The sequence below is a fragment of the Cherax quadricarinatus genome, chromosome 42, assembly GCF_038502225.1.
Source record: "Cherax quadricarinatus isolate ZL_2023a chromosome 42, ASM3850222v1, whole genome shotgun sequence".
In the NCBI taxonomy this organism is placed as follows: Eukaryota; Metazoa; Arthropoda; class Malacostraca; order Decapoda; family Parastacidae; genus Cherax; species Cherax quadricarinatus.
The window spans coordinates 16334852-16357324 of record NC_091333.1 but is presented as its reverse complement, the minus strand read 5'-3'; the positions used below and the strand labels follow the sequence as shown (position 1 = coordinate 16357324).

The 22473-nt window shown below is 38.4% G+C and overlaps 1 protein-coding gene across 3 annotated transcripts in view; it reads left to right on the top strand.

Moving 5' to 3' along the window:
• Nucleotides 1-21735, top strand: part of LOC128695675 (protein tramtrack, beta isoform) — a 520376-nt gene extending 498641 nt beyond the window's left edge. The window contains exon 5 of one of the 3 annotated variants that reach the window (XM_070093365.1): nucleotides 21469-21735. In XM_070093365.1, the coding sequence (XP_069949466.1) occupies nucleotides 21469-21720 (252 nt within the window). In that variant the 3' untranslated portion in view covers nucleotides 21721-21735. Of the gene's footprint in view, nucleotides 1-12204; nucleotides 13445-13476; nucleotides 14449-21468 lie in introns of those variants that run through there. The other 2 variants (XM_070093360.1, XM_070093343.1) reach the window with 2 other exon arrangements.
• Nucleotides 21736-22473: the final 738 nt, after the last annotated feature.

The window sequence follows — 22473 nt, the reverse complement described above, 5'->3', positions numbered from 1 at the left end:
TTTTATATTTGTAATTTTTATTCACACGAAAAATATAAGATTTATTGTTATGCCTTATTGCAATAATTGTATAAATAATGTCAACCCATTCACGACTGCATATTGGAATGGACAGTGACATCATTTGTTTACTCTTGAACATACCCAAAACAATCGAACATTTCTCCTGTGTTGAGCTCAATTTCAAGGTACTTTTTGTCGTGAAAGCAATCAAAATCATATCTATTTCCATAATATATCTTCCATTCTATCAAATGAGATAAAACAACGAGAATACAACCATAAAAACCATTCAAAATTACCGCTAAGGGGTGGCTAATTGCTGAGAAGTGAACTTCATTATTTATGCTTAGATTTCTTACATTTTTGGTGTACGTTAAGAAGCATCTTTCCATCATACATTGCCCAAGTTTCAATAAGATAGTCCAACAAACAGATGAGATACAATTCCCTAGATCAAGAGCAAGAGCCCCTCACCAGCGTCAAGGAACCTCCCTTGAGGTCTGCTCACTTATGGAAATTTTGCTGGCATATGGAAACAAATAATCGACCCATCGACTGATCATATTTGGAAAAACTCGCACATGGACGCGCTCGCAAGTAGAGGTTCCACTGTACTATGCTTGTAAATTATTATTTCTTATTAACACATCAGCCGATTCCCACCAAGGCAGGGTGGCCCAAAAAAGAAAAACTTTCATCATCATTCACTCCATCACTGTCTTTCCAGAGGGGTGTTTTACACTACAGTTATAAAACTGCAACATTAACACCCTTCCCTCAGAGTGCAGACACTGTACTTCCTATCTCCAGGACTCAAGTCCGGCCTGCCGGTTTCCCTGAATCCCTTCATAAATGTCACTTTGCCCACACTCCAACAGCATGTCAAGTATTAAAAAACATTTGTCTCCATTCACTCCTATCAATACGCTCATGCATGCTCGTTGAAAGTCCAAGTCCCTCGCACACAAAACCTCCTTTACCCCCCTCCCTCCAACCCTTCCTAGGCTGATGCCTACAGATTTATACACTTTCGAAGTCATTCTGTTTTGTTCCATTCTCTCTACATGTCTGAACCACCTCAACAACCCATCCTCAGCCCTCTGGATAATAGTTTTGGTAATCCCACACCTCCTAATTTCCAAACTATGAATTCTCTGCATTATATTCACACCACACATTGCCCTCAGACATGACATCTCCTTATATCTGTAGATATAAGGCATAACAAGCATGTCTGGCAAGTAATACACATTTTCACTTGTTCAGGAATCAGACATGACTGACTCTGCATCGTGTGTAATACCTGTTGGTTCATGAGCAGCTCTCTCTCTGAGACAGAGAGACAAGTAAAGAGACAGGAAGACTAAAATACAGGCAGACAGAAAGACAGATAAGCAAAGACAGAGATAAACATAGAACTAGACAGACAGATAGACAGACAAATAGACAGAAACAGATAGACAGACATGTTTATTTGTGACAGTGAAAAATAAATCCAAGGCAGTGCACGATCATCAAATGTCACTCCACTAGTGACACTCCACTGGCAGTGGAGTGACAGACAGACAGACATATAGAAAGATAGACAGACAGATAGACAGAAACAAACAAATAGACATGTTTATGTGTAATGGTAAAAAATAGAGCCAAGGCAGTGCATGATTATCAACAGTCACTCCATGAGTGACACTCCACTGGCAGTGGAGTGACAGACAGGCAGACAGATAGATAGAAATAAACAGATAGACAGACATGTTTATGTGTAACAATGAAAAATGAAGCCAAGGCAGTGCACGATCATTAAATGTCACTCCACGAGTGCTACCCCACTGGCAGTGGAGTGACACTCATCTTACACAGTGCTTCAAGGAGTGTCATATATACTCCAGCATTTCTAAAGCATTGCTGGGACCTGGCAAAAAGGGCAAAAATTATTTCTTATTTATAAATACATTTTTCTTATTTAACCCTTTGAGGGTTTCGGCCATACTAGTACGGCTTACAACCCAGGGTTTTTGACGTACTAGTACGCCTAAATTCTAGCGCCCTCAAATCTAGTGGGAGAAAGCTGGTAGGCCTACATATGAAAGAATGGGTCTATGTGGTCAGTGTGCACAGTATAAAAAAAATCCTGCAGCACACAGTGCATAAAGAGAAAAAAAAAACTTTGACCGTTTTTTTGGAATAAAACAGCGACTTTGCACTGTATTTTCGTATGGTATTTATTGTTGTATTCTAGTTTTCTTGGTCTCATTTTATAGAATGGAAGACATATTACAGAAATTGAGATGATTTTGACTGGTTTTACAATGACAAGTACCTTGTAATTGAGCTCAAAGTAGCAGAAATGTTCGATTTTTACCAAAGTTCAAAAGTAAACAAATCATGCCAAGCGTCCAATACACGTCAACTGGTGAGTCTAATATTCTTTCGCAAGTACGCCAATATTATTTATACCATTTTTTACACTAATGCAGTAGTCTGCATAACAGAAAATCTTCTATTTTTTGTGAGAATAAAAATTCAAAGTGGAAAGCAAAAGAATGTAAGAGGGGACTTGAGACGTGACTAATGAACAAAGAAAATGTCATTTTAGTGCCAGGAATGTCTTTCTTGTTTATTCTGGACCCTATTCGGAAATTGGCATCGTTTGAAATTTGTGTGAAATTGGCAAAATTGCTAAATTCTGACCACTGTATTGGATAGTTGAAATTGGTAAATAGATGGTTTCTTGCACTTTTTCGATAGAAAAAATGGAGTTCTAGCGAAATATTCATGTTTTTTGTCGACTAGTGCAGTGGAATTGGCCGAAAATGGGGCTCAAAGTGGGCAAAATCGCCGATGCGTGAACATCGCCGAGACCGCTAACTTCACAAGAGCATAATTCCATAAGTTTTCCACCAAATTTCATAATTTTGGTGTCATTATGATCGGGAAAAGATTCTCTATCTTTTCATAAGACAGAATTATTTTTTTTTTTTTTTTAAATTTGGCCGACCCTGAGAACGAGTCTCGAAGAGGGCCTGTCGACCCTCAAAGGGTTAAAAACCCATAGCAAAAAATTTGGGATTTTTTTGGGGAGCTGGAACGGATTAATGGCATTTCAGTTAATTTCAATGAGGTAAATTCATTTGATATACAGTGGACCCTTGGTTTTTGTGTTTAATCTGTTCCAGAGCGGTCGGCGAAAATGGAAATCGGCAAAAACGGAAACCATTTTCCCCATAAGAAATAATGTAAATCCAATTAATCCATTCTAGACACCCAGAAATATTAACAAAAAAATTTTTTTTACCTTAAAGATAGATTTATATGCACAAAAGAATGAACATTCAACATGACACTTACCTTTATTGAAGGCTGTTGTTGATGGATGGAAGACAGGGATTAGGGGAAAGGGAAGAGAGGTTATTGTTTGTAAGGGGAATCCCCCTCCCTAAGGATTAGGTACCAAGTCCTTATCTGGGATCACTTCCCTCCTTTGTTTTTTAACCCTTTCAGGGTCCGTCCCATAGATCTACGGCTTTACGTTCAGGGTCCAAACCGTAGATCTATGCCAAAATTCTAGCGGCGTCAAATTTAATGCGAGAAGGCTGGTAGGCCCACATCTGAGAGAATGGGTCTGGGTGGTCAGTGTGCACACCATAGAAAAAATCTGGACACCTGCATGGCATTGTGGGAACGCCGGCAAAGTAGCTTTGTTCATTGTGCCTGGTGGCAAGGAAGCTCTCACTCCCCACTCACTCTCCGAGCGAATTCTGACTCTCCTCTTCACAACTTACAGTTCTAAGAATGATGGAAGTGGAGCTGAAGACGAATTCTATGGTTTTTGAACCATATGGTACCATTGTGCCATATGGTACAATGGTATCATATGGTACAAAGGTGCCATGGTACCATGGTACAATGGTACCATGGTACAATGATATTGTATGGTAGAGTGGTACCATATGGTACAATGTACCATATAGTACATTGTACCATATGGTACATTATACCATATGGTACAGGGACCCTAATGGAAATAAGTCTGTCTGACTTTTTTGGGTTATCCTAGGTTCTCCAAACATATTTATTTATTTATTTATTTATTTATTTATTTATTTATTTATTTAGTAATTTAAGCATACAAACAGAGGTACAAAAAATACAGGTAAGAGCAGCATGCCAAAGCCACTTATATGCATAGCATTACGGGCTGGCTTAAAATTAACTTAAGATTAACTAAGCAATGATGAAATCAGTGATAAAACATTATTGTAAACAGATAACTATAAAGCACAAATGAGTATTACAAAGACAGGTCATATGGTTGCTTGCATTGCTGTACATTCAGTCGAATGGAGTATTCTGTTAGGTAGTGTATTTAAAAAAATAATAAAGTTAGATTGGGTCCTAGGTTTACATTTGTGTGATATAATTGTGAGTAACATATAGGATATACAATTTATAGGGTTCAGTTATTCAGTATTTATTTGGTTTTGAGTGAGTAAGTGATCTTTGAGAAGAGACTTGAATTTATAAACAGGTAGTGTTTCTTTTATATTTACAGGTAATGAATTCCAGATTTTAGGGCCTTTTATGTGCATTGAGTTTTTGCATAGCGTGAGATGGACACGAGGAACATCAAAGAGTGATCTGTGCCTTGTGTTATGGTCATGTGTTCTGTTGAGGTTGGCAAGGAGATGTTTGAGGGGAGGGTTAATATCAGAGTTAAGTGTTCTATGTATGTAATAGGTGCAATAATAAGTATGGATGTTTTGTATGGTGAGTAGGTTGAGTGTTTTGAATATTGGTGGAGTGTGTTGCCTGTAGTGAGAATTTGTTATCATTCTAACTGCAGCCTTTTGTTGGGTAATTAGTGGTCTGAGATGGTTAATTGTTGTTGAGCCCCATGCACAAATTCCATAGGTGAGATAGGGGTAAATAAGAGAATGATAAAGGGCCAGGAGGGCTGACTGTGGAACATAGTACCGTATCTTCGATAGTATGCCTACAGTCTTGGAGATTTTCTTAGAAATTTGTTGTATATGTGTATGAAATTTGAGTCTAATATCGAGGTGGATTCCTAGGAATTTTCCTTCTGTTAGCTTTGTGATAGGTGATCCATTTATTGTTATGTTAAGAGGTACATCTGTAGCTCTGTTACCAAACTGAATGAAGTAGGTTTTGTCAATGTTTAGTGTAAGTTTGTTAGTCCTCATCCAGGTAGATATTTTCTGTAATTCGGTGTTTACAGTATTGGCTAGCGTGACTGGGCTCGGGTGAGAGAAGACGTATGTAGTGTCATCTGCAAAAAGTGTGGGTTTGAGTAATTGCGAAGCATTTGGTAGGTCATTTATGTATAGGAGAAAGAGAAGAGGGCCAAGGACACTTCCCTGTGGGACACCAACTGTAATTGGTTGTGCGGAAGAGCTTGCCCCATTTTCATACACATATTGGCTTCTGTTGCTGAGGTAAGACTTGAGGTAGTTGAGGGAGTGCCCTCTAATACCATAGTGTGACAATTTTACGTGGAGCAAGTCATGGTCAACTGTATCAAAAGCTTTACGTAAGTCAATGAAGATCCCCAGTGGGACTTCTTTTTTCTCTATTGCAGTGTATATATGTTCTAGCATGTGTATAATAGCATCATTAGTATTTTTATTAGGCCTGAGTCCAAATTGGCAGGGGTTGAGAATGTTTTGGGAGATGAGGTAGGAGTAGATTCGTTTATGAATTAATTTTTCGAAGATTTTTGAGAGAGGGTGTAAATTGGATATTGGCCTATAGTTATTCAGCTCTGTTTGGTCTCCTCCTTTATGGATCGGGGTGACCCTTGCTATTTTGAGAACTGTAGGGAAGGTGGAGGATTCAATGGATTTGTTAAAGAGTGTTGCAATGATTGGTGATAGTACTTGTGACGCTTTTTTGTATATAAAGGGTGGTAAGGTATTTAAATCTCCTGCCTTGTTTTTCAGTGCATTGATAATAAGGGAGACTTCGTATGGGTTAGTCGGAGCTAGGAACAGTGTGTTCTGGTAGTTGCCAGTGAGGTAGTCATTTGGTGGGGTATCTGAGCTTAGGATTTTATTGGCAAGGTTTTGACCTATAGTGGAGAAGAAATCATTGAGTCTGTTTGCTGTTTCTGTTGGTGGGAGTTGGGGTTCATCTGATTTTGCTAATTTTATTTCGCTATGTCGTGATATCTTTTTTGTTTCCAGAATTTCTGATAGGGTCTTCCAGGTCTTTTTTATATCACCTTGTAAGTTGGATAATCTGTTCTCATAATACAATTTTTTTGCCCTTCTTATCAGGCTGGTTAGGATTGACGAGTAACGTTTTGTTTGGTCTCTGGTTATGTGACCCATTCTGTACTGTTTTTCATATCGGTGTTTTGTATTTATGGATTTGAGAATGCTGGGTGTTAGCCAGGGACTGTTCAGTCTCTTAGCTGTCATCTGTTTAGTTTTTTTAGGGCAGTGCTTGTTATAAAGGTATTGGGTCTTTTTTAGAAAATTATTAAAACATTCGTCAATATCTGTATAGATTTCTAGCTCAGTGTGCCAGTCAATGTTTGTTACTGCTGTTGTGAAGTTATTAATGGCTGCCTCAGTATGATATTCTATGTAACTTTATTTGTGTATAACTAAATAAACTTAATTATGATGCCACATGCACTTGAGTAAGTTTATTCAGGTGTACAGAAATATAATTACATAGATTATCATACATAGCAGCATACGTATAAAATCCTAGGATAACCCCAAAAAGTCAGGGTGACTTATTTCCATAGTTATCCCTGTATCTGTACCATATGGTGTCCTGTACTGTATGGTACCCTGTACCATATGGTACCCTGTACCATATGGTACCCTGTACCATATGGTACCCTGCACCATATGTTATCCTGTACTGCATGGTACCCTATACCATATAGTACAATGTACCATATGGTACCCTGTAACATATAAATACCATGTACCATATGGTCAATAGGTGTTGGTGGCATGAGACACCAGCCAAGACTGAGGGAGTGGCGATGCAAGCTAGCTACTGACTCCGCAGTTTCCTTCCGAGACAAAGTGCTTTGTCATCCACCTCAAGGAACACATCAAGTTCCTGTACGTACACTTGTAAATATATAATAGAACATTACTAATACAGTGGACCCCCGGTATTCGATATTAATCCATTCCTGAGAGCTCATTGAATACCGATAATATCGAAAACCGAATCAATTTTCCTCATAAGAAATAATGAAAATCAAATTAATCCGTGCAAGACACCCAAAAGTATGAAAAAAAAAATTTTACTACATGAAATATTAAGTTTAATGCAATAGAATAATTACAATAACAATAAAATAATTGACACTTACCTTTAATGAAGATCTGGTGATGATTGATGGGATGGAAGGAGGGGAGAGGTGTTAGTGTTTAGAATGGGAATCCCCTTCCATTAGGACTTGAGGTAGCAAGTCCTTTTCCAGGGTTACTTCCCTTCTTCTTTTAATGCCACTAGGACCAGCTTGAGAGTCACTGGACCTCTGTCGCACAACAAATCTGTCCATAGAGCTCTGTACCTCCCGTTCCTTTACGATTTGTCTAAAATGGGCCACAACATTGTCATTGTAATAGCTGTGTTAGGGTGATTTTCATCCATAAAGGTTTGCACTTCAACCCACTGTGCACACATTTCCATAATTTTTGAAGTAGGCACAATGCATTCCACAACTGGTATAGGCTTGTCAGGGTTAGCCCCAAACCCTTCAAAATCTTTCTTAATTTCCATACTAATTCTCACCCTTTTTACCACAGGGTTGGCACTAGAAGCTTTCTTGGGGCCCATGGTGACTTATTTTGCAGAAACAAGCACCAAACACAGTGATAATATGGATAATATGGAATGTACCGAATGTATCCTTAGATGCGCGCACACTGGCTGGCTTGTAAACACTGGCACACAAGGGGCAGTTCAGGCCACATGTGGACAGGTCTCGTAGGAATTGTATCGAATACCAGGTTTTCAATCGAATACCGAGGAAAATTTTTTGCTATATAATGCATCGAATACCGATGCCATTGAATACCGGGGGTCCACTGTATACAAAATTTTTGCATATTTTTGTTGTAAACAACTTTTGTAAACAAAATATTAGTGTGTTTATTGTGTTGAATACAACAGTACCATATGGTACAATGAACCATATAGTATCATTGTACTGTATGGTACAGTGTACCATATGGTACAGTGTACCATATGGTACCATTGCATCATACGGTACCATTACACCATATGGTACCATTGCACCATATGGTACCATTGTATCATATGGTACCATTGTACCAAATGGTGCCATTGTACCATATGGTGCCATTGTACCATATGGTACCATTGTATCATTTGGTACCATTGTATCATGTGCCATTGTACCATACTGTACCATATGGTACCATTGTATCATGTGTCATTGTACCATATAGTACAATTGCACCCTATGGCACCATTGTACCATATGGTACTATATGGTACCATTGTATTCAACACAATAACCACACTAATATTTTCATCATTTTGTTTACAATAAACTTGTAAACAAGTTTTGTAAGCAATATAATGATAAACAAATTAGTGCAGTTATTGTGTTGAATACAATGAGTGTACACTTATACAATATACATTATACTGGTCTCACAGGCCACAAATGTTATTAGAAAAAGAAAAAAAATTAGAAAAGAAAAAAAAGGTATAAAAAACGTAAAATAAAAAAATGGGATTTTGCGGAAGTCACTGATGTTGCCGCCACCCAGTCATTTTGGGTCAACTTCCCGCCGCTGTATCTCAGTAAGTACTAATCAGAAAAAAAAAAATTGTCTTATTACCTTCACAAAAATAAACTCTTTAATTCTGTAAGAAAAAATAATTTTTTTTTTTTTTTTTTTTTTTTCAAAATTTCTTGGACACTGGAGTACCACTTCAGATTTTGGCCTTGGACCCTGAAGGGGTTAATGCCACTAGGACCAGCTTGAGAGTCACTGGACCTCTGTTGCACAAAATATCTGTCCAGATAGGTCTGTTTCTGGCATCTCTTTAAGATTTGCCTAAAATAGGACATGGCATTGTCATCGTAAAAGTCGCCAGGACGGATTGCAACAGCTTTCTCAGGGTGATGTTCCTCCACAAATGAATGCACCTTAGTCCACATTGCACAAATCTCCTTAATCTTTGAAGAAGGCACCTTCTTCCATCTCTTTTCCTCCTCCTCTGAAGCAATTTCCTGAGCTGTGGTCTATTGCTGTTGCAGATGAAGCTCTTGCAGCTCATCAGTGGTTAGCTCTTGATTGTGGTCCTCCACCAACTCTTCCACATCCTCGCCACTCACATCCAACCCCCATGGAATTCCCCAATGCCACAATTGATTGCACAACAGGTGTAGGGTCGACAGGGTCTGCCTCAAACCCTTCAAAATCATTCTTTTGGACACAATCTGGCCACAATTTTCCCCAAGCAGAGTTCATTGTCCTGGAAGTCACTCCCTGCCAAGCCTTATCTATAAGACTTATGCAGTGGAAGATACTGAGGTGATTCCTCCAGAACTCTCTTAGGGTCAATTCAGAGTCCGAGGTTATGTCAAAGCACCTTTGAAACATTGCTTTGGTGTACAGTTTTTTGAAGTTTGCAGTTATCTGCTGGTCCATGGGCTGGATGAGAGGAGTGGTGTTAGAAGGAAAGAACTTCACTGTTACAAAACTGAATTCCTTGACCAATTGGTCTTCCAAGTCTGGAGGATAAGTAGGAGCATTGTCAGTTAACAGGAGGCACTGGAGTGGCAATTTATTATCCTCAAAGTATTTCTTCACACTCGGGCCAAGCATTTCACTGAACCATTCCAGGAAAATGTCCCTCGTGACCCATGCCCTATTGTTAGCCTTACAAGTCACACACAATTTACTCTTGACAACACTGTTTTTCTTGAACACTCTGGGATTTTCAGAGTGATACACAAGTAAAGGCTTCACTTTGAAATCCCCACTAGCATTACTACACAACAAGAGAGTTAGCCTGTCTTTCATAGGCTTGTGTCCTGGTAGTGCCATTTCCTCCTGTGTGATGTAGGTCCTCTTTGGCATTTTCTTCCAAAAGAGGCCTGTTTTGTCACAATTGAACACTTACTGGGGTTAGAATTTTTTAGCCCCTACATAACCTTTGAATTCCCACACAAATTTTTCAGTCACTTGTTTGTCTGAACTGGCACCCTCACCATGCCTTACAACACTGTGTATGGCACTTCGCTTCTTGAATTTTTCGAACCAGCCTTTACTGGACTTAAATTCATCAACATGAGCACTCATTTCAGGCAGTTTCTGAACTGCAACTGTCTTGCCTTTTCACAAATTATCAACTGCACAGCACAATCTCCTGCTAACTTTTTCTCTCTGATCCACACCAACAACAATTTCTCCACTTCTTCAATTCTTTGGGATTTCTGTTTGGTTATCGCATTCACCCCTTTTGCAACATCAGCTTCCATGATTTCTTTTCTCTTTGCCACAGTGGAGCTGATGGTTGATGGTGCCTTCCAGTACATCCTGCTGAGTTCAGCAATGTGTATGCCTCTATCATATTTTTGAATGATTTCTTTTTTCATTTCTACAGTGTTCCTCACTTTCTTTATTAAAAGACCGGCACTAGGAGCTTTCTTTCGGGCCATGGTGGCTTATTTAGCAGTCACCCACAATATCAAGTGCCAAAAATAATGGATTATTATTAAATGTTTCATATGACCTCACAGGATAAGTACACTCACCGAGAAACAACGCGACACTGCCTGAAAATGCGTGTGGGAAGCGGCTTTGTCTGCACGCTAGGCACTGGATAGGTTCTGTACCATCAATGAAAACAGAGGAAATTGACGAAAACAGAACTCAAATATTGACAAAAAAAGTCGGCGAAAATGGAAATCGGCGATAATGGAGATTGAAGAAAAGGGAGGGTCCATTGTACAAGCCCGTTAAATTATGAGCTTGGTTATGGAACAAATTAAACTCATAAATCAAGGTACCACTGTATTCAGAATGTGGTGTAGCAAGTAGACCACATTCAGTACTCCACCACTAGCCATCCATGCTATGAGTCATGTCTGTCTCCCCTCCTCTCCTCGTCCACTCACTTGTTCACCCCTAACCTCATGCTGGCATGAATGTTTGCTGTGTACCATTTTGTATTGACTTGAATAAGCCTGTTGTATGAGAGACAGATGGACACACACACACACACACACACTATATTAACATAAGAATGGAGGAACACTACAGAAGGCCTATATAGTAGTAAGAACATGAACATAATAACAACCTACAGTAATACTAATGAAATTTTTTTTTATAAATATGATAACAATTGCAGTAGATTAGAAGCAGCTTAACATACTCAATGTGATAAATAAGAAAACTGAATTTGGTTAGTAAACTTCTAAGCCAAGTTTAACATAACTAAATTATCTGAAGATAAAATTATCAATGAACAGTGATTAACACTAATGCTAACAAGAATTCTCTTAGCATTCTAACAAACTGTTTATTAAAACAGCAGTTGTATGACAGTGTTTGGTGGGAGAAGCACAAAGTGTCAGCTTAAATTCTGGCTAAAACTCACCTGTCCTAATACTCATTATCATCACTTATTAATATTATATTAAAAAAGTGCTAAATCCATATGGGCCATATAGCAATCTTTACTGTGCCACTCAATCAGAAATTTAAATGAAACATGATAAGAAGTTGTAACAAGAATTTCCAGTTTGAAAGCTCTGATAATGATCTGTATCCTTTGCTCTTTTTATTAAAGTGCTTCAATATTTTAAAACTTTTATTATTTTTACTCAATGCTCATCGGTGATGCATTTATTTAACAAGTTACTGGAAATAAAGACTCCGCCTCTGGATGATAAAATATAATGCAGTAAGAAAACTTCACGGTCTGCAATATTAAAAATTCTTATCTTGTAATGGAATCTCTAGCCATAGTTCTTACACAAAAAGCATACTCGTGTACTTTAATTTTGCTATTCTTGAAAATATATTAACTTCCAACAACTTGATGTACTGTAAATGAAAGGTAAGAATGCGAATTAATAAAGAGTGGTTTGCTTGCTGGGTAACTTCCATTCTCACGTCGCTCCTGCCCAGCCACACTTCAAACTGCTCTTCCTCTTTCCAGAGGGCGTATCTGGCTGCACTCACCAGGAGCTCGCATGAGGACGTGGCGTTTATGGATGGTGGGCGGGCCATGTCTGGGGCGGCAGCACGAGAGATGGGGTCTGGGCGGCGGGTGGCATGTCCAGTGTGTGGCAATGTCACTGCACGCACATACTTAGCTACACACCTGCGTACACACACTGGTGAAAAGCCCTTTGCATGTCCACACTGCCCATACCGAACTGGTGATAGATCTAATTTAAATCACCATATGCTGCGCCATCGACATCAAACAAGTAGTCGTAGTGGTAGAGTAGCCAGAGATCCTCATACTCCTGCAGAGCCTGCAGCTACTTCCACTGCTTGGGATGATACAGCATTTTAGATCTTCCAAACAAATGTTACCGATTTCATACTTTTGCGAAAGTTATGTTTCGGAAATAATCAACTTTAATTGGTTATATTTGTGAGAGAAAAACCCTCATTGTTAAACAGTATTAAATAAACTAAAATTCTCTGCTATAAGGAAGTATTTTTGTTTGAATTTTTTTTTACTGTGGTGTATAACTTGTTTAAATATTTTGTAAATTAACTGAGTAAGGTAAATTGCAGTACGGTAGTTCAAAAATTATGTAATTAGCTGTCAAATTAGTGTATGTAAAAAAAATAGAATCTGGCATTATCTTTCTTTCTAGAGAGAAGAATAAACCTCATTCCAGAAAAGAATCTGATAGTGGTTATTGACTACATATAATTTCTGAGAAAATGGGTTTTAAACAATGGGACCATATAATTCTCATACCCTTGGCTTCCATAAAAAGAAATATTATATACTGATTGAATATAGGAGTGGCAGGAGCATAGTACAGTACAGTATTATAATACAGTACAGTATATACAGTACCTTTGTACAGAGTCTAGTATGTACTGAATGCCAACTATCCTTAAATTATGATCTCTTGCTATATTTCCACTTCATCCTACTGATGACTTACAAATCAGGATAAAATACTGTGTAAGGATACCATCTGTTAAAAATTTGCTGACACACTTCTCAATTTGAGGTATGACAGTCACCAAACTCTGATGTGTGTTGCTCTCACATTTCTATTTACCGACTTATCTGTACTCCAGTAAGAGTACTGGCTGGTTATATAATAGAAATAGAGGATGTTAGCTTATACTGGGCACATGGGACTTGTATGTTAGAGGTGGATGACTCTTGGTGGTGGAAACTATCTATGGTTTTGAGGTGGCGGTGGTTAGTACTAACATGGTTGCGGGTGTGTTGCAGACTCTGTTGGCCCAGGGGGTGTCTCCGCGTCGTGTGGCCCGCATGGTGTGTGGCTCGGACACGGTATGCCCTCTCTGCCGCAAGACCTTCTCCTACCCAGAGTCCATGATTCGTCACTGCCAGGGCCACCTGCCCACTGCTCATCGCCTACGATGTTCTGCCTGCGGCAAAACCTTCCACCGAAGGGACCAGTTTAAGTACCATCAGGCGCGCTGTGAAGCACTCCATGCTCACCTCCACTTAGGTCCACTTCTTCCTCCTCCCTCTTTATGAAGTACAGTACAGTATATTCTGATTTACATACTATGACTTTGATACTCAGTATTGTACATGCTGTACTTGGAATCACTGTTCAAAGGTCATAATTTTGTCTTACCTTCATGTACACCAAAGCCAGTGACTCATGCATTGTCACTATATCTCACATCATTTCTCTTAACAATGATAAGCTACTTCATAATTCATGAAAATCTCTCCCATCAACTTAGACTCATCAGTTATGTTTTCATCATTATTTATGTGTTTACTATGACCATGTCTGAGTGTGCAGTACGTACAGTATATTTGCACCACAGAACCCCTTCCCCCTCAGTTCTCACTGCAGGTTCTCGTCTATTTACAATAGTAATTTATTCTAAATGTTTTCTTTCATAAGTACATTCATATATGCATTAAATTTCCTTGAGTTCCTTATAAAGCTCACAGCTGCTCTTCAAAAATATTGTGTATGTCTTCTTACCATTAAGTTAAAAACTGTATTGTACTTCTTGATAAGGATATTAATTTAGGCCACAACAGTATTGAATAGATGTACAAGTAATAAACTTTTTACAGTTTTCCACACATTTCCGTTAATGTAAGTTTGCACACATTATAGATTTATATTTTTGTTGCACCTGTGTTTAATTGGCTTAAGTTTGTATATTAGAGTTAATATCATGAGCCTGATTATCAGGATTTCTTATAAATGATGCCAATTGTCTGTAATTCATAAATAAATGGCACCGTTAACCTGTTTTTTCCTTTAGCCTAATTATGTCCCACCTCACATTCCTCCCTCTTCCAAATCCTCCCCATCTTTAAATAATTAGGAAACAGTAAATTATTTACATCATTATACAGCTGATCTAAAAGATAATCATATATCACACTCAGAAACAATACAGTGGCCCACAACTAGCTATATGTGGATATGAGACATGTATGAATATCAATGGCTACCATAATATCCATAAAATCACCCACAACCATGAAAAATGGTATGTACATCCATGATCGTATGTTTACCAAAAGATTCTTCCACTATGGCAGTATAATACACACACTTACTAGAAAACTTAGATATTAGCAATTTATCAGCTTTTTATGGTGTGTTAGACTAATAACACTATATCACCTTCTAGATTACGTAATGCTGAACATATCTGTATGGTAAACTACCAAAGCTGGCATTAAACCTAAAGAAATGACAAGAAAGCACAAGATTGTTTACCTCTGGGCACACTAGACATGAGGGAGGCATTAGCTGAGTGTGACTGACTTCATGCTCGCCAGATGATAGCAAACGTTTGGCACAGTTTTCAAGGACAGAGACCTATACCCACATGTTGCATCCACAGGAAAGTTTGTGTGATTATATAACCACCTCCCTCCCCAGGTCCTCCCTTCAATTTGAAATTCCTTCCCTGAGAGTCTAGGTGGATTCCACTGAGAACCACTGCCTTATATTATTCAATCAAATTTATGTTATTCAGACATTTGATTAGGTGAATATGATTCACCTTTACGAATTGACAAAATATAGCATGTATTATAGTTCCTAGTCTAGTCACATTATCTAAGTTAGGGAGAGAAAAGGTAATTTCAATGTAAAAATTATGACATCTGGTTCTCACTAGCCTTGTGACTCACTATTGGAGTTTAACTTTTTGTGAGATTCTGTTATGAAATCCTTGTTGACTTTTAATTGGACATATATTTACTGTGTTTTACTGTTGTGGCAACTTGTTGACTTTTAATTGGACATATATTTACTGTGTTTTACTGTTGTGGCAACATATATTTATTACTGAATCAGTTTTTAATGTCTTATAAATGTTATATAGAGCATCTTTTATAATTATGTTAAGTAGAGTAATCCCATGTTCAAATTCTTGCTTGACATAAATTTACCAAGCTTTATGATCTAGATCAGTTTTTTTGTTTTTTTTCAGAAGTCTGAGGGAAAAATTGAGACTTAATCCTAATACAGTACATAATTTAAGTTCATATTTATTTAGTTAACTCAGCCAATTTAGTTATATTTTCTGTGAGAGAATTTCACTCAATTACTGTACCTACCTGCAGCTTCAGATTGCAAAGTTCATCATCTGGTCCCAAATCAGGCATCTTGGCCTCTTATACAGTAATATTACTGCATAGTCTAAAAGGGTTTGGCTTGAACATATTTTGCTTAGAAGCCTTAATGCAGTTTGCATTACATGAAGCAAAACTTAATATTAATAATATAATGTCTTTATTTGGTACAAGTACATGTGCAAGGTATGCAGGCCTAGCTGACATCAATGACATGCTACTATATAGAAAGCTGCTTGTTATGCAGAGCATTTCGGGAAAATTAACTCAGTTTTGTCCCAGGATGTGACCCACTCCAGTTGACTAACACCCAGGTACCCATTATTACTGATGGGTGAACAGGGACAGTAGGTGTCTTATGGAAACATGTCCCTAATGTTTTCCAGCTGTACCAGAGGAGATTCAAACTCCAGACCTCAGTGTATGAGCTGAGTGCGCTAGCAATCGAGCTATGGGACACCTTAGTAAATTGTTATCTTTCTGATCTGATTAAGAGAAGCAGAGTCTTGTGATTGTTTCTATATGCACTTAGTGTGTGCTCCACAACGTTATAACAAGGAAACAGCAACATCACTGAATAGTTCAAAAGACTTTGCACAGATACTAAAAACAACAGACATAGCCCCACTCCACAAAGGTGGCAGTAAAGCAATAGCAAAGAACTACAGACCGATAGCACTAACATCCCATATAATAAAAATCTTTGAAAGGGTCCTAAGAAGCAAGATCGCCACCCATCTAGATACCCATCAATTACACAACCCAGGGCAACATGGGTTTAGAGCAGGTCGCTTCTGTCTGTCTCAACTACCGGATCACAACGACAAGGTCCTAGATGCAATAGAAGACAAAAAGAATGCAGATGTAATATATACAGACTTTGCAAAAGCCTTCAACAAGTGTGACCATGGCGTAATAGCGCACAAAATGCGTGCTAAAGGAATAACAGGAAAAGTTGGTAGATGGATCTATAATTTCCTCACTAACAGAACACAAAGAGTAGCAGTCAACAGAGTAAAGTCTGAGGCGGCTAAGGTGAAAAGCTCTGTTCCACAAGGCACAGTACTCGCTCCCATCTTGTTTCTCATCCTCATATCTGACATAGACATGGATGTCAGCCACAGCACCGTGTCTTCCTTTGCAGATGACACCTGAAACTGCATGACAGTATCTTTCATTGCAGACACTGCAAGACTCCGGGTGGACATCAACCGATTTAAATCTTTCAGTGGGCTGCAGAAAACAATATGAAGTTCAACGATGAGAAATTTCAATTACTCCAATATGGTAAACATGAGGAAATTAAAACTTCATCAGAGTACAAAACAAATTCCTTCCACAAAATAGAGTGAAAAACTAACGTCAAAGACTTGGGAGTGATCATGTTGGAGAATCTCACCTTCAAGGACCATAACATTGTATCAATCGCATCTGCTAGAAAAATGACAGGATGGATAATGAGAACCTTCAGAACTAGGGATGCTAAGCCCATGATGACACTCTTCAGGTCGCTTGTTCTATCTAGGCTGGAATGTTGCTGCACACTAACAGCACCTTTCAAGGCAGGTGAAATTGCTGACCTAGAAAATGTACAGAGAACCTTCACGGCGAGCATAACGGAGATAAAACACCTCAATTACTGAGAGCGCTTGAAGTTCCTGAACCTGTACTCCCTGGAACGCAGGTGGGAGAGATACATGATTATATACACCTGGAAAATCCTAGAGGGACTAGTACTGAACTTGCACACGAAAATCACTCACAACGAAAGCAAAAGACTCAGCAGACAATGCAACATCCCCCCATTGAAAAGCAGGGGTGTCACTAGCACTTTAAGAGACAATACAATAAGTGTCAGGGGTCCGAGACTGTTCAACTGCCTCCCAGCATACATAAGGGGGATTACCAATAGACCCCTGGCTGTCTTCAAGCAGGCACTGGACAAGCACTTAAAGTTGGTACCTGACCAGCCGGGCTGTGGCTCGTACGTTGGATTGAGTGCAGCCAGCAGTAACAACCTGGTTGATCAGGTTCTGATCCACCAGGAGGCCTGGTCACAGACTGGGCCATGGGGGCATTGACCCAGAGCTCTCTCCAGGTAAACTCCAGGTATCCAAAACAATCAAGCAAGAGCCGATACTAGTTACAGTACTATAGAGCTAATACCCTTCAAGGTAAGACTGCCTTGATTCAAGGAATGTTAGTTGGTTTCCCCTTCCTTGGATCAGGCCTCATTGCCTTCTATTCTACAAGTACTGTATGACCTATACAAGTTTGGCACTTCCCCATGAAAAAATAATGCAGGCAGGGCCCGCTTTACATTGATTTGCTTTACAGCATTTCACTAATACAGCGGGTTTCAGTTATACCCATTCTTCATTTATTCAGACTTCTTACAATAAATATATTCACCACTCACTATAAGCTAAGGATGAAAATATTTTAAGGTAAGTAACATGTGTAATGTATATGTATTTTTAAAGTCTAGCTATATTGCTCACTTAATATATGATAGTGTAAACATGTTATAAAGATAAAAGATAAAGATTTTATTTCTTTGCAATGTTTACAATGTGTGATTACAATTTTGATTTGTTAAGTACAAAGCCACTATCATGCCAGGGCATATTGAGCAGATTAAACATAATGCTTACAGACTACTTAATACTAGTGATTTTGAGAGGAGTAAATTTTTATTATACATCATTTTTCTTACCAAACTTTTATGTGCATTTCAAAGTGAAAAATACTGTGATTCACTCTACAGCCATTTTCGCTTTAAAGCCGTAGCCCGGAACCTAACCTGCTGGATAAGTGGGGCCCTCCTGTATAGTGCCACATCATACACCATGGATTCAAACCCAACCCATTCTAGAAATTCAACTCCTCTCATTCCATTGTCCTTTGTATACAACTTTGGTTATGTAGCATTTCTAGTAAAGGCAAAGAAGTTGTCTTTTGAAGGGTCCCTGGACACATTGATATTTAGAACAACAAACAAGCAGACTCAGCTGCTTTGTCAGTTATTTAGGGTATTTTGCAGTTCAGGACCTGTTCATTTATCATACGCAGTTGCCATTCTTAGACTATTTTCCAGGGTAATGCTGTTCTTGGGAATTTGCTAGCTGTGTGAGTGTTGTTCTGACTTATTATTCACCAACAAGTTGTTTTGCACCAAACCATAATTGGGCTTTTGGCTGTCCTCATTCTGTTGACATTATCAAAAACAGCTCTTGCATGCTTGGATTGTTTGTCTGTGGGTATGCCTAACTACTTGCTAAAAGACTTCAATCTGTACTGTCATGCAGCTAGACTGGTATTTTTGCTCCTTACTTGTATGAGCTACTCTGTTTATTAACATTAACAAACTTACTGATATCCTCTTACCTTGTACATTAGGCTTGGGAATGATTCTGTGAATTGCCATGAACCCTTTTTGAGACTAATTGATCCTTGTGCTGTTGGGAAGAAATCATGTGCAGAAAGAGCCATTTTTTAATGTAGCTCCTAGATTGTTCAACAGGTTGCCAGGAATCTGTTCATTCTGTCAAGTCTCAGATGAAAGCACATCGCTTTTCTAGAGCTTTCAATTCTGATGATCATACTGTCACTTTTGAATATAAACTTTAGCATTTTTTCTTTATTATTGTTGTTGTTGTATTTATGGCCTGGTGTGAAAGCACTTGTGATTTTCACAAAAGAACAAGGGCTCAAGAATAAACAAATTATTAATATTAGTTTTTTTTTTTTTTTTTTTTTATTATCACACTGGCCGATTCCCACCAAGGCAAGGTGGCCCGAAAAAGAACAACTTTCACTATCATTCACTCCATCACTGTCTTGCCAGAAGGGTGCTTTACACTACAGTTTTTAAACTGCAACATTAACACCCCTCCTTCAGAGTGCAGACACTGTACTTCCCATCTCCAGGACTCAAGTCCGGCCTGCCGGTTTCCCTGAACCCCTTCATAAATGTTACTTTGCTCACACTCCAACAGCACGTCAAGTATTAAAAACCATTTGTCTCCATTCACTCCTATCAAACACGCTCACGCATGCCTGCTGGAAGTCCAAACCCCTCGCACACAAAACCTCCTTTACCCCCTCCCTCCAACCTTTCCTAGGCCGACCCCTACCCCGCCTTCCTTCCACTACAGACTGATACACTCTTGAAGTCACTCTGTTTCGCTCCATTCTCTCTACATGTCCAAACCACCTCAACAACCCTTCCTCAGCCCTCTGGACAACAGTTTTGGTAATCCCGCACCTCCTAACTTCAAAACTACAAATTCTCTGCATTATATTCACACCACACATTGCCCTCAGACATGACATCTCCACTGCCTCCAGCCTTCTCCTCACTGCAACATTCATCACCCATGCTTCACACCCATATAAGAGCATTGGTAAAACTATGCTATATTAGTATTTGACATAAATTTGCCTACATTAATTGTAATTCATCACCTTATCTCTTTCTGCCAATTTTATTCCCTCCACTTGTCTCTACCATCTCTCTAATTTTGCTGCTGTATTTTATGTATTCAGTAATTAGTGTTACATAATGGCATAGGGAAAAGTTACAAAATAGTTTACAAGAGACTCCTTGCTCTCATTGCTGTCAGTCTTTCCTCTATATTTTAGAAGTGAACTGCACTCATTACATTATCCATCTCTTATCAGCACAGAATGGCTACTATTACTGGACATTTCAGTGGAAATGGTCTTTTATTGTGCATATAAATAAAGAAGACCTGTTTTTACTGTATGAGAGAGAATACACTCTGCCATGACAAATGGGTAGCTTTAAAAAGAGATTGGACAAATATATGAGTGGGAGAGGCTGGGTTTAATTGGTGTCATTGGGTACGGGAGTAAATTCTTGGGTAGGGGTGGTTTTGATAAGGACTTGCCTTGTATGGGCCAGTAGGCCTTCTGCAGTGTTCCTCCATTCTTCTGTTCTTATGACATTTTGTTTTCTTAAACTTACCAAGTCATCCCCCACCAAGGCAGGGTGACTTGAAAAAAGTAACCCTCATAAAGTTTTTCTTTTTTTTTACATTTAGTAATTTATATAGGAGAAGGGGTTACTAGCCCCTTGCTCCCATAACACTTTGTATTTATTTAATAATGATCATCAGTGAAAGTGTTTGAGACTTGAGGATGTCTGAGATGTTTGAGACTTGAGACAGAAGCATGTCTGGTAAGATAATCACAGAGAAATGGAGTCTCATGTCATCCTATGAAATAACAAAAAATCCATAAAATCATTAAACCTCTTTCTGCTTAAGCACTGGCAGCTGTGAATAGTGGCTGATTGAGTAGCAACCTGGACACAGCCTCATCTTTGCAAGTTTGCTAGAGCAGTCTTTGTTCTTTCGACATAGTGTTGTGTTTCAAGGCAAGTGATACTCACAGCTTTTATATTTTAGCCAAACAAGCACATGGGATCCACTGATAAATGCTTCAAGCGTTGTCTTTGCACATCTTAGGAAACACAATATGTTTGGAAAAGATGCTATGTGAGGTTACATCCAAGTGAAGTAAGGCATTCAACAAAATAAAATAACCACCCTGAAACTTGTTACAGTATTTTAAAATTCAGTGTGCTAATCCTTATTTTATTACTCTTTACAGATGGACTGTGAGCCTCTACGATTTAGTCTTCGATGTCGATGTTGTGACAAGTCTTTTAGTAACCGTTCCAATCTTCAGCGTCACCTTGCATCACAAGCTAATTATAGGCCATACACTTGCCAAGTTTGTTCTAAGGCCTTTGCTCGCAAGGATGTATTAAAACGACATGTATTGAAGCATAATCTTTCTCAGTCACTTCATGCTATTTTGACAGAGCCTCCAGGAATAGTGTCCCTTGGTCCACCATATTAGATCAGTTTCTTGCTGAAATTTCATCTTATATTGTGTAATTACATTTAATCTCTTTTTACATCTCAAGCTAATTTTTATCCATATGAATATGGTAATTGTAATTTACATTATTTTATTTTTTTTTTATCCCCAGCTAATTGGTATTTATGTGTTTGTCTGACTAATTATCTTCATGCTGGTGTGGACAACTATGCGAATAGGCTTATAAAATATTTTTACTGTAATGGGCTAAGTAATAAAAGGGTTTCTTTTGTATAATTTTATTTATTTATTACAGATAAATGTAAAGTGCCCAATTAAGTTAACAACTTTTTAATATTGAAACTTAGGATGTCATGTTTCCTTGACAAGATTATTATGGGGAAAATTGAGCAGTGACTTATGAGAAAATGAACTTGTGTAAAGGAAAGTCAAGGCTAAGTTGACTCACAAATGCAGGATCCCAGACTCATTTGGTAATTTATAATCAAATTTTAAAACGTTAATTTTCTTGTGAGAAATACCTTGGGTACTGGTATTATCAAGTTTACTGCAGTCGTCTGCAAGTGTTTTTTAGCAGAGCTGTATCATCATAGTCAGTTTAATGCTTCTGTTTGATTATAATAATAATCTGCAAGTGTTTACACTCTCAAATAAGAAAGTATTGACCTGCTACCTCTTCATCCTTGAAAGTGTTTAGTGACCAATAACTGCTAAATTCTGATCTCCGAATTTGTGAAAACAGAATTTGAGACACAGAAGTGAACTTTATTT